Raw genomic sequence first — 13,356 nt, forward strand, 5'->3', positions numbered from 1 at the left:
GGCTGATTATTGTTATAGATTGAAACAAATGTGCTTCAGCCAGGATAAAGAATATGAAAAGTGCTCTGAGTTGCTGCAGAAAAAAAGAGCAACAACAAAAACATGTTGCTGGAGATGGGCTTATTGAAAATTGAAAAACTGATTGTCTGCCAGCAGGAGGTGCATTGAGAGAGGTAGAACTTGCGGTTTCCCCAGTAATGGCTGTAATCAAAGCAGCTCTGCTCATGAATGCTACTTTATCAGATCAAATGAAAATGTCATCGAAAGACAGTTGGTTCCCTTCAGAGATACATTCATATAAAACACCCGCGCCGTGCAGTGCTCATGTTTATTCAACGAAGTCAAATGCCACAAATACATCAATGTATGGCAAACACTGGTAATGTATATCGAAATATCGGAAATGTGTTTAAAAATCATATCACCATTATTGAAAAGAATTATATTGCGATACATATTGATATTGCATTATTGTCCAGCCCTAAGACAGCAGAATGTGAATCACATGCCTTGGTATCAGAGATTTGGGGTTTTAACTAGTATTTTTTGATATTGCCCTTTGTTCAGAGCTGGCAGGACCATTTAAGAAGAGGAAATTGAAGTGTTCATCAGAAACAGAAGCTCCACCTTCTGAACTCTTGTTACGACCATTGTCCCCCATCACCCCACTGCCCTCTGAACTTCCCACAACGCCTCTTCATTCACTTATGACTCCCTGCTCGCTTTATTTAGGTGGGGAAGTAGAGATGCTGAATGCTACCATGTTTTCCTACTCTCCTCTCACATCCCGGCCCGCTAGCCGCTGCAATACGCCTCTACAGTTTGAGGTGAACAATTGAAAACACGCACACACACACACAAAATGGACTTCTGTCTCAATACAGCAGCTTGTAGAGATTTGTTGTAGTAATAGAAGACATAATAGCTTTATACATGACTTTCTTTTTTTTTTTTTTACAGAACATCTCTTCTCCTGAGGCCTCTCCTGTGCACAGACCAGAATCTCTGACTCCAGAAGTAAGTTTCAGTGCGCACATACATGGAAGTGTTATTGCTTGGTTGTATTATATCATGGTTAAGTTTGGAAGATGTGTTGATGATGTTGTTTGACTAAAATTAAGAAGAAAACTGTCTGCCAAAAAGCATATATCTATAATTTTTACTGTAAAGTCATATCATGTCAAAAGTGTATTGTTGAGAGAAAAACAAACACGTATAAGTTGCATTGGTGTTTAAGTGACAATTTATTGTTACATTCAAAAGTAATGTAAAATACTGCTAAATTAAACTAAATATTTAAAAACATACATTTTATATGTATTCTTACTCCACAAAAAATCCTTTAAGTTGAACAGCATTAAGAACAGGAATAAAAAAAATAAAAGTATAAAAACAAACACAAATTATAGAGGCTATCATTATAAACAACATTTATTATCAACAGCAAACCTAAATCTATTTAAAGTTAAACTGAAGCTACCACAAACTGAAAACTGAAGCTAGCCACTGAAATGTGCTATACAAATAAACTTTAAAAAAAAAAGAAAAGAAAAGTTAATTACATTAATTGTGGCTTGATAGAATTTACTATTTTTATCGGTAATAAGGTTCTGTTTGTTAACATTAGTTAACTACATTAGGTAACATGAGCTAACGTTGAAAAATATTTATTAAGCTTAGTTAATGATAATGTCAACATTTATTAACACATTTTTAAAACCATTAAAAATTTGCATCTGTTATACTGTTTAATGTACCTGAGCTAACATGATTAATTAAAACTGTAACAAATGTTTTGGTCATTGTTAGGTAATGTGTTAACATTAATTAATGGGACCTAATTGAAAAGTGTTACCCATTAAAATACTAGGAGTGTTCATAAGGAAAGTTTTTCATTGTGTTTCAATAATTTCACTTCTTAAACCTTTTTTTTTTTTTCTGTTCAGCCCTGTTTGCGACCAGATTTCACTTCACGGGTCACTACCTTCCCTGACTTTTCCACAAGCCAGGGAAGCCCGGCTCCTGTGTCAGATGACTTCTCACTTGCTGCTCCAGACTCTCTGAATGGATCTGGTGGTGGGACTCCCCGCAGCTCAGCTGTTGTGTCCAGTCTATGTGACTCTTCCTTGGTTTCACATGCCAGTGAGGCACAGGCCAGAGAACAGGCCTTTAGGACAGAATTTAACCTCATTTACACCTGCTCTCCACTCAATGCCAATCTACCCACTGGTCCTGTAAGTGAAAGACACTTCCCACAATCAGAGGGAGGTTTGTCCACGGCTGACTCCGACTTAAGCACATTGTGCAGCCAGGGGCTGCTGATGGAGGCGGGGTCTGGCTCTCTCTCAATGTATCTGGACACACAGTTTGGAGGTGGATATTCAGAGAGCAGCACATCCCCCCACCCTAGCAATCCACCACAGAAGAAGAAGGCAAGTCCTACAGCCACATCAGTTTCTCCAATTTACAAGTTTGTTTTTTCTTTAGCATGTACAGGGTGATGGTAATGTATCATCAATATTTTGTGAAAATACATTGAAATAGATAAAAGGGGACCATCTTGCCCAACTACAGGTGTAAGATGACCCCCATGTTAACATATCCTAACTGGGGCATCTTCCTCCAAGGGTCTATTTTTAACTTGTCACTTCAAAATAAAATGTTTTCTTTTCTTTTTATTTTCCCCATACCAAATATATCTCAATTAAATCTTCTGTTCAGAAATCCCCCATTAATAAACAATTCTAATTTAATAAATTGATATCCTACATATAATAAATTCCCACATCATCATTATCCAGTGACACCAAATTTGACTTTCACCTCAAAACTGTTCAGATGAAATGAATCTCACAAATATTGATGTTCAGTTTATTATTATTTGTGGGAACATATGGGGACAGATGTAGTTAGCAGAGGATATTTCTTGACTTGGTGTAATAAGTAATAACTGCTGGACTATGAACTCAAACTGTTTATCGCAAAAGAACTAATCTAAAAGCTTGGGAAAATCTCAGCAGTTTACCTTCCTTTTTCTCACATACATTTAAATCGTGAAGGGTGGTCCTCTATCTTGCATGAAACTCTTGCTCTGTCTTTGATTCGCTCCGTTTCTCTCCTTCTCCTCTTTGCTCTTAAAACTTTTGCAAACTCTTTCTTTCCACCCTTTTCTCAAGGCAGAGGGTCATGGTGAGTGCTGGTAGTCAGCTGGCTGGCTTGTCTGGGTACCAGGCATTAGCTGTAAGGGGCCAGTTCAAGCCAGGGCAGAACATGGTGAATATCACATAAGTGGCCTCCATCTAGAAGTGTGCATGTCCATAACATTTGCATCTCCAGATGATGTACTCCGTCATCTGTATTGAGCAAATTGATTTTAAAAAGAAAAATAGTCAACTGCTGCAGAGCGGGTTGTATTCATTTAAAGACACCAGTGCTTTCATTGTCTAATCTAAAAGCAATTCTCATGGTGAATATGTCTGTATGTGTATGTGGGTTTTTCTTCGCCTTTATGGAGTGTAGAATCCTAAACTTTTCTCATGGCCTGATGTTAGTTTTGCAAGTTGTTTAGCTCTGAAAGAAAAAAATGCACATCTTTATTTTATTAAACAGCTTTTGATTGGGTTAATATGAGCATTTAATGTAGTGGCTTTTAGTGTGATGTTTTTCTGAATAGCAGCGTTGGGTAATAATGCATGTTGTATCTTTCTCATACTCATTGAAGTTATAGATGGATGTCATTCTACATCAATTGATCATGCATGTGTTGCTTTATGTGAACCTGAATGTTATGATGCATGTGTGTACTAAGAAATTATATTGAAGGACAGAACTGCTTGCATATTCATCATCCTTGTGCGTCTTTTAGTCACTCTTATACACTTTCTTTCCATGTAGGTCTCTCTGCTGGAGTACAGGGAAAGAAAGAAAGGGCCACGGGACCCAGCACCCCACGTCACAAACCTCAGCTCCATTTGCCCTCGCACAGAGTCTCCAGGACAGCCACGCACACATTTTCAGCCTTCAGTCTCGCCGCACAATTCATTCTCTCCAGAACGCCAAGCTTTTCCACAGATAGAGGAGGTCAGTCCTCCTGGCATCAGGTCTGGAAACCACACACAGACCACAATGCTGGGTGGACCAGAGTCCAACCACTGGTGAGTAAAAAACACAGAGATTCATACCAACCTATGTCAACAGTTCTGCTCGGTGTAATTTTATTATTATTTTGACACTATTGGAGTTTTGATTCAGATTTTCAGTTAGTTTTTAATTTTATATTTTCAGTTTCAGTTTTATTTTATTCTTGGTAAAAAAAAAAAGAGAATGAAAACATCAAAGTAGGCACACCACAGCTCCAGAGATAGAGAAGTATTTAATGAGAATGTTCTCACCACAGGTGACGTTTCGAACTTAAACGCTCTTCATCAAAAAAAAAAAAAAAAAGAGGCCATACAAATGTTGTTTTGTGGTATGTACAGAGTATTTCTGTGTTTTTCTGGCCTCTGAATAAAGACTTCTGAAGTGTATAGGCTTTTGTGTGTGTGTTTTTTTTTTTTTGTAAATTTTTTAACTATGGTCTAATTTTTTGGGGCTACGCTCCAGAGGAATGTGATTGTATACACCTCAGTATTTGGTGCTGCTGTTGACATTGCAGTGGGGTTTTTTTGTATTGTTATTTAGGTTTAATTAATTTATTTTCAGTTTTTATTTATTTCTAGTTATTCTACTGTTCAATTAGTTTTTGTTTTATAATTTTAGTTAACGATAATAAACCTGGTCCTGCTAAATTCGAGCTCTTCATACACATTCTCACAGATTCCTAATGAACGGTCATCGTGAATGTGACTTTCTGTGTGTCTATCAGGATGGTCTCTACATCAGTTGAGCGGTTGAGGGAGGGACAGGGGGCTCTGGAGCGTGTTCTGAGGGGTAATCTTAACATAGAGCATGCCCTTAAAAGAGCAGATGCCGGAATGAATGACCAAATCAGCAGTCATGACAAGAACTCTGGTATGATTTAAATTTTTAATTTTTTTGTCCTATTTGTTTTCTCTTCCGTAACAGAACTGAGTATGCTATCAGCAGATTTGTATTAATTCTCTGTGTCTTGTCAGATGCTGTTGAGATGGACATGTTTGATCTTCAAAGCTCATCTCTGGCGTCTCCCTTAGAGATTCCTTCTCTTCCCCCACATCAGGTAGAATGTTCACGATGCACAACCGAGGAAAAAAAATAACAGATATTTTGATTAATGTCATGGAATTGTAATTTTTTTTTGAAAGAGGTCTTTTTGATAACCAAGGCTGATACTTAATTCAATGAGAAATACAGTTAAAACAGTAATATTGTGAAAAGTGATTACAACTAAAAAAACTTTTTTTAATAACAATTTTAATATATTTAAAAATGTAATTATTTCCTGTAATGGCAAAGCTGAATTTTCAGCAGCCATTTCTCCAGGCTGTAGTGTCACGTGATCCTTTAGAAGCATTCCAATATGCTGATTTGGTGCTAAAGAAACATGGCCTATTATTATCAATGTTGAAAATAGTTGTGCTGCTCAATATGTTTGTGGAAACCATATGTTAAATCTGTCTTTTAATGAACATCTAGCAGATGCTGCCTCTCCAGCCAGAATCCCATCAGCATTTGGAAAGCCCAGCCTACGACCAGCAGAGCTCCTCCTCTCCATTTTGTCCATCTGTAAGCCCCTCCCCTCCCCGCTGCAGCTCTGGGGGGCCGGTTTACTATCCTTTAAAGCTGCCCACACACAGCCCACTCACCCAAGAAAGCGCGTCCTCTTCTACAGTATCCATCTCCTCAGTGGACTCGTCAATGTGTGCGCCACATCCTCACAGCAGCAGTGGAGGTGGAATGGACACCTCAAGCCTTAAAGCTAAACTGTTAGACAGCACCCTGTCTGCTGCTCTCTCTCTACCCGCCAGAGGCCACCTTAAAATGGACAGCGCTGCAGTACCACACACACAAGGTGCTCATGGCTCCAGATTGGCCCAGTCGTCCAGAGTGCACAGACCCAGTCAGGCTAACTCGAGACATCTCACAGCTTCTGGAGCACAGCACTATCCACAACGAAATTTACAGGGTTCAGGGGTATGGACACAGTCGGGGACCTTTTAGGACCCACAGTGTGAGTGTATCTGTTTGTGTGTGTCTGTCAGAAAGAGAAGTGTGACATCCTCCTCACTTTTTCCTGTGGAGAAGCTATGCGTTGTTAGAGGGAATTTGATGTATTGAGTTCTGTATGGATGGTCTACTTTTTTCTCTTTACTTTCCCCTGTTCCTTTTATCTTTTTCCAAAAACTGAATTTCTGCAGTTACATGTAACTTAGTGTGGACTTCATAACGATCAAATCAATGGAACGTTAAAGTAACTAGTTTGGAGTATATAACCAGATTTAAATGTATTTTGAAAATTCACCCAAATGCTACAAAGACGTGTTCACACTGAGATGCAAGTATTTAGGAGTAAGAGGAAATTTACAGAGTTAAGCACCAGTGGTGAAACAGAACCGTTTCTCTAAAAGTAGGCCTTCATGTTTAAGACTTGTTTAAGAGTAAAAGTGATCATGCTGATCTTAGATGAGTTTTCAACTTTCATGTCTAATGAATGATATCATGACCATATGAAATGGCACTCTTACTTTAAGATGCTTTGCACGCTTGACTCAGAATACACTCTCCTGTTTTCAGTTTTATCAGTAGCCATCATCAGAACAGTCAAGTAGTGCGTTCATGGATGGCATGCTTGGCTCAGAGCAAAGTGTTTTTGAATGCACATGAAAGCAGTTCTTAAGTGAACTTAAGTGAGTTATTTCCTCACTCCGAATCATTCCAGTGTCTAGCGATCGTTAGGGTCCGATGGGCCTCTAGCCTGTCGAATTCTCATGTTAGTGTCATAAAATCACTACTCACTTGATTTATAATACTTGACAAGCAGATCTTATGGTGCTTCAGTTGGTCCAGTTGAATTGTTTATTTTGTAGGCAAGGTAAAAAAAATACAATTGTCAGTTCAAACTTTGTTTTTTAACTTGTTTCCAATGATTGTTAAAGAGCCTCTCTGTGACTCGCAAAGCACAGGACTTTGCCAAAAAGAATTTGGAGAAATGTTTTCGTTTATACTCTGTTAAAAGTATGTGTACCCTCCCAAGCCCTTTAATCCCAAGTGTGTACTTCATTTCTTTAACTTCATTCTCTTCATTTAATTTTCTCTCCTTGACCAGTCCTTGCATTCCAACCACCATTTTCAAAAGGAAGAGAGTAAAGAAATGCTATGGCCAAATGGTTTGATCAGTAAATAGGACAAAGCAAGTGTGCTGCTGCTGTGGTCTCTCAAATGTAAGTGTTTTCCCACTTTTTAATTACAAAAAGCTGCTCACGTGACAGCCTTTTTTATAACAGAATAGGCATAATGTTGTACCTCCCTTGGATGACACCTTTCTTAAACGGTGAGATCAACAAGTCATGTGCAGTGATGACCGCAGTAGTGGGATATTGACCCCACTCAAACAAAACCGATGCCCCTGTTGCATTTAGAGAATCAAAGTTGTCTGCTTGGTGGATTTATTCTAGCGTGGTCCAACAACAGAAAAACATTTTTTGTTTTGCCCTAATGTAAAAAGATCTTGAAACGATGACAGGTAATGTGGTCAGCCTTAGCTCACTGGTTTATATGAATGTCTCTTGAAAAGGAAAAAAAGACTATGTGATCTGAAATTTACCAGCACCTTAACTACAAGATCATGTGTACTTGGGTGAAGTGTCATTCTGTTCTCAGAGAAATATAGTACACCAAATTTGCTGCATGATATTTCTTTTGTGTGTCATTGTAACAGTCTAGGGTTGGGTTTATAGGATAAGGTTTTGATTGAGATTCACCTCTTCTTAACCCCACAAACAGCTGGCACTTTTCTAGCATCCATAGACATATTTTTGTTGTATTTTTTAACCTAATTTGAACCCTTCCCCTTTTCATGACATAAAATTTTGCTTTTTAAATAAAAATGTTTGTGAACATTTTTAAAACTAGTTTTAGCATTTGCTGAATATTGGTTGCATGGAACGAGAGCTCAGGATGATTGACAACAATGGTTTATTTCTATTGATAACATTTAAAAACACCCTATGGAGTAGCTGCAAAATAAGGTCTATGAAGGGCCTTAAAGAAATGGAAAAAATTTGATCTCATTGTGCTCATTAAAGCCCTTTTTAAACTGGCCATTAAAATGTGAGTTTGGGCAAGTGTACAATGCTAAATACAAGTCTAAATGGGGTCCAAAATAGTCTGTCTATCTACTTTTATTTAAAGGTGATAGAAAATGCATGTGACCACATGGCAATCACAGTATACACATATGTAGTCAAATGTGTTTGAACAGCAGTAAAGGAGCACCTACTCGCTTGTCAATCACTGCGCTAAAACAAGGGCTTAAACTTTGCTGGTTATGTGCATTTTTACCTGTTCAGTTGAAATAACTTGAAGTGTGTAGCCTACATCTACACACAGAAGAGTTCACACAACTAATTCCGTATATCTGTTATCAACATGCATTGGCAATTCATGTAAAGCACATCTAAAGTTGAATACAAGTAGTTCGCTAACCAGTCTTGCCATTTGCAATTGAAGAGGTAAAGGAATGTAATTTAAGACTCCTAGAAGCTTTTATATTTTAGTTCAATAATGAGTATTATGGTTTGTGACATCTAGAAGGCACTGGCACGAAGCTGAAGGGTTACACTCAGAACAAGTTCGTAATGACACCAAGGAGTCAAGGGCCTCTCCGTCACTTGCGGTCTTTGCACTTGACCACTTGTCGTATTTTCTGTATTTGGCCCAGATGTTTGATTGGGCATGAAGACTGCAAGTGTGTGGAAAAGTTTGGATTACCTGGTGAGACACACAACATAGTGTTGTAAAGATGCAAGTAAACTTTTTACAGGACTTTTACACTTTTTGATTCTCAATACTTTGCACTTTAATAAAAACTTGTGATAAAACAGTTGCAAATGTTGTACAAAATGCACATAACTCATCTCTGCACCAATACAATGCACAACACTGTTTTACTACCAAATGAGAAGTAATATCTCATTAATTTAACTTACTTGAAAGTTTTCCTTGGAATCTTAAGATAGCAGGAGATGTGAGTTCCTGAACATGATGAATGATGGGATACGCTTAGTCTGAAATTCCACTCTTACTTAATAATGTGGATTTAGTGTGCGTTAAGGTCACTGAGCTTTGACATTATTCTTACCTTGGACATTCTTGCACACTTACCTGTGATGCACATGCACTCTCAAGTGGCAAAGACCGCAAATGTGGGTATTGGGTCAGGCCCAAGTTTGGGTGGTTATCATGGGCTGCATCTGAAATTGCATAATTTCCTACCATACAGTAGGTGAAAAACAGTAAGTGAAAAGAGTAGTATGTCCGAATTCACAGTATTTTTTAAACAGTAGGTGAACAAGTATGAAAATGACAATTTTTCCAGTGAGATTCTGAAGTGCGCATTTGATGGACACTTTACTCTCTCATGAGGCCCTGGCAGAGGATTTGTGAAAGGCAGTGAAGTGACCCAACTGAAGTTGGGAGGTCACATGACACTGAAAACATGACACATGTGGTACAACCAGATTATATTTATACCACACACATTCATACTATATAAAGCACACTTTTTTAACAGTCGCAAAGTAATTACTTCCTCAAACTAACTAGGTACCTACTCTGAGCTCTTTAAGACAGCACTCATTATCACGGCCCCTTGCTGATATCAGAACTACACCATCTTACTCAAAAAGCAACTTTCTCCATTGGCAGACAATCCAAATTAGCCTGAATGTCAATGCATGACATGACAAAAGTCTTTGCAAACTTTTTTTTTTTTTGGAAGAGCTTGTAAATTTTTCTTGAGCACAGTGATTAGTGAAATTTTTAGCGCCCACATTTTTAACTGCCATTGAGATAGACGGGTAATAGATAGCATTCATCTGGTATCACAGAGTTCCAACTTTTATTTCAGCTGGTCAGCATTGTCAAGATCCTGATTTCCTTAAGATGCACCACAACACTTACTATTAAACCTTCTCTCTCAAATCATGTTCATGGACTGATCTAAGTCTGATCAGTGCATGAGCATGAGCAGTGTGAAATTTGCAGCATTTTTTTTTTGGCATGCCAGTGTGCTGTTACCAATCTTCGAGTGAAATGCTGCATATTGATGGCATCTTTAACAGCTCTACCAGCTGGGTGGTCCAGGATAATGGGGTCAACCTCACTCAGGAAGCATTATATTGGTGGCACTCGCCTGTTTCTGACAGTATCTACAGTATATTTTTAAAATATGCCTACTCTGTTGACACTTTCAGGCCCCAATGAGGCACAGGTAAACAAGCTTAGGACAAGCTAATGTTCTGTTAAGATTATTACTCATGCTCTCTGCTATGTATGTGCAATATATTGCCCCAATCGCTCTCATAACATCACAGCACATATTAATCTATTAATATTGCTAAGCAGTGTTCTAATCAATATTAGTAAATGTATATATCTATATCAGATTACACTTTTAAATAGGGGGAGTTCGGGGCTAGTTATTACATTGGAAAGTTTTTACAAGGACTAAATCTCAATAATGGCCCAGTCGTGTAGGTTCACAGTTTACAACATCAGAGAAATCAGACCCTTCCTGTTAGAATCTGTGGCACAGCTACCAGTTGGGGCCAGAATTTAATTTAAGGTTTTGATGCTGGCTTTCAGGATTACCACTGGAACTGCTCCTCCCTTACTACTTACTTCCACCAGCTCAGGTCACTCAAAGAGCAATCCTTCACAACGTGAAAGTCGCTCTCCAAAATATTTACCTTCTCGTTTCCTCTGTGGTGAAATGAGCTGCCAATCTTCACCCGAACTGCTGAGACCATCACAACTTTTAAGAAGCAGCTGAAGAAACATTTTTTCTGCAAGCACTTTTACAACAACTTAACCACCCCTCTTCCTCTTTTGTAAGTCACTTTGGATAGAGGCATCTGCTAAATGCACAAGTGTAAATCTCAATAACTAATCGACAGTGGTTTGTGTTCAAAATGGTCTTCAAGTCAAATAAAAACCTTTTATTTTTTGATAAATACAATGTAAATACAATGTTTTAACGTGAACAGTAAATCCACTGTGTGTGTGTGGCCATAACAGTGGATTGATGCTTATGTATGCTAGCTTTTACATGTTTATTTATATTTGTTGTCTACCATCATAAATATATATATGATATTTTGCTGAAAAGTCTCCACAACAAACATATTTTCAGTTTATTGCATCTTTTTTCCAGGGTGTTACGACCGCTAGGGGTCAGCCGTAACAGGAAAAAGGAAGAGAGCCTCAATACCAGAGAGATGCTGAACTACAAGAATTTATTTACGAATAAGGGTTTAGTGTCAGGAGCAGACAAGGCCAAAATAACAAACAAAAATTATCCTTTTTTTATTAACACTCTACACTTCCTAAATCAAAATTTAAAAAAAACAAACATACAGTTTCAACTTACCTGCCTCCATAAACCAAAACCAATGTGAAAAGAGGTTTAAGAATAAAATGGCGTCTAACCCCCTACATCCCTCAATTTGCCAAAACTTATTTACAAAAGATATATATATGTAAACAGCCCACAATTCACAATCGGAATCCAAAATCGTAGTCAATCAGGCATGGGTCAAGTTAACAAGGAATATCACAGAATGGAAACAAAAAATAACATCACAGAACTATCACAGAATTGCAAACACCCACACACTATCTCTCTGGTAAGACACTCAAAGACTTAAACAAGCTACCACTAAATATTGTAGAAACTTAATTTGCCGTAAAGTTGCTTTGCAATGATTTGTATCGTGAAAAGCGCTGTACAAATAAACTTAAATTTAATTAAACGAACCACGACGGCAAGGCACAAAGGCAAACTACAGAATCACACAGATGGCACAATCATGGCCCCGATTGAGTGTTTGGGGCAGTCCTTATATCTGGGTCAGGTGTGGAGGAGAACCAATCGCAGCCTCCAACAAATTATCTCAAGGAACCGCCCATCTGAAACACAAACATATGCATACACAGAGAGAACACAAGACGGCAGAATGGAAACAACGAGCAAATGACTTCAGCTCATAACACAGGGCAATAACAAATACATTTTCAAAAATAAACCTACAGCGATACATATGTGGAATGTAAGGTGTGACAGCTAGCCCTGGTAGGTAAATGACCAAGGAACACAATAAATATGACTATGTGTAATAACCATCCTACATAGAGCTCTGCAAACTAAATTTTAGCTGAGGTTCTTGGCATCACTCACTGTATAGTATGTACAAACTAAATCCAAATCTCAAATTCTCCAAATTTGAAGAAATGCATATTATACAGCGGGGCTGTGGAAGAAAACAAATCCTGGTTACCCATTTATTTGTATGGGGGAAAATGAAGTTTTGCAATGGTTGGAACCAAGGTGTCAAAGTTTGGGTAGATAGCATGGCTCAGTTAAGCCCTGCTGGTAGATGCTGTAACCACACCACTTTTGGGACAAAACAAATCCCCTTCAAAAGCCATGATTCTTGAACGTTGTTACGTTCCCTGGGAGTTGCTGTTTTTGTTTTTATTTTTTTTCTTGTTACTTGTGTTTTCTTTTTCCCCAACTCCTAGGTTTCCACTGAGTGGATGACTCACCGCCAATCATTATTAGGGTGTTCCATACTACGGTGAATCAGCTGACGGCCCGTGGTTTTAAAAGCTTCCGGTGTGCTCTGCCTGGGCGGCGAGGGCAGCGCAGTGAGCGCTGTTGGGGTGTGTAGCGAGACTTTTTGGCTGCGCTCTGAGTGGAGAGCCTGTGTGAGCTCCCGGGCATCAGCGTGTGTTTGATTTGTTTGAGTTGTGCCCCACTCCTGTGTATCTTCTTTCTCGAGTTGCTCAGTATGACTTTCATGTCTTACAACAATGTGCCGAATTGATGGTGAGCTTATTGAGTTTTCTCGTTCTCTAAGTGGGAGACGAGGGTAGGTAAGCTTAGTTGTAGGTTGCATCTCTTGCACGTAGTGAAACCGTGTTAGATACACTAGTCAGTGGGTGAGCGCCTCTTGTGTATTTCTTTCTGTTTTAGTTAGTGTAGGGTATTTAGGGCGTCGCCTACGCTGAAGCTTTCGTGTTTTTGTTTCACATTTTTATTTTGTTAGGATAGGTTAATGGGTTTGGGCGTTTAGTGTAGCCTTGTTTGGTTTTGTTTCTTTGTTGATTTAGGCGCCACTCTATCATGTCTCTCCCTTTTTGTTGGTTGGTTTGTATTAC

At 38.6% G+C, this 13,356-nt stretch overlaps 1 protein-coding gene across 1 annotated transcript in view; it reads left to right on the forward strand.

Moving 5' to 3' along the window:
* LOC107562885 (SET domain-containing protein 5-like) overlaps nt 1-8,925 on the forward strand; it is a gene marked incomplete at its 5' end in the record, with an annotated part of 40,399 nt that extends 31,474 nt beyond the window's left edge. Inside the window, 7 exons of the mRNA XM_016247630.1 lie at nt 568-827; nt 961-1,017; nt 1,947-2,432; nt 3,895-4,154; nt 4,865-5,010; nt 5,115-5,197; nt 5,614-8,925. Coding sequence (XP_016103116.1) covers nt 568-827; nt 961-1,017; nt 1,947-2,432; nt 3,895-4,154; nt 4,865-5,010; nt 5,115-5,197; nt 5,614-6,138 — 1,817 coding nt within the window. The remainder of the gene's footprint in view (nt 1-567; nt 828-960; nt 1,018-1,946; nt 2,433-3,894; nt 4,155-4,864; nt 5,011-5,114; nt 5,198-5,613) is intronic.
* Nucleotides 8,926-13,356: the final 4,431 nt, after the last annotated feature.

Source organism: Sinocyclocheilus grahami, unplaced genomic scaffold, assembly GCF_001515645.1.
Source record: "Sinocyclocheilus grahami isolate Dianchi unplaced genomic scaffold, SAMN03320097.WGS_v1.1 scaffold846.1, whole genome shotgun sequence".
NCBI lineage: Eukaryota > Metazoa > Chordata > Actinopteri > Cypriniformes > Cyprinidae > Sinocyclocheilus > Sinocyclocheilus grahami.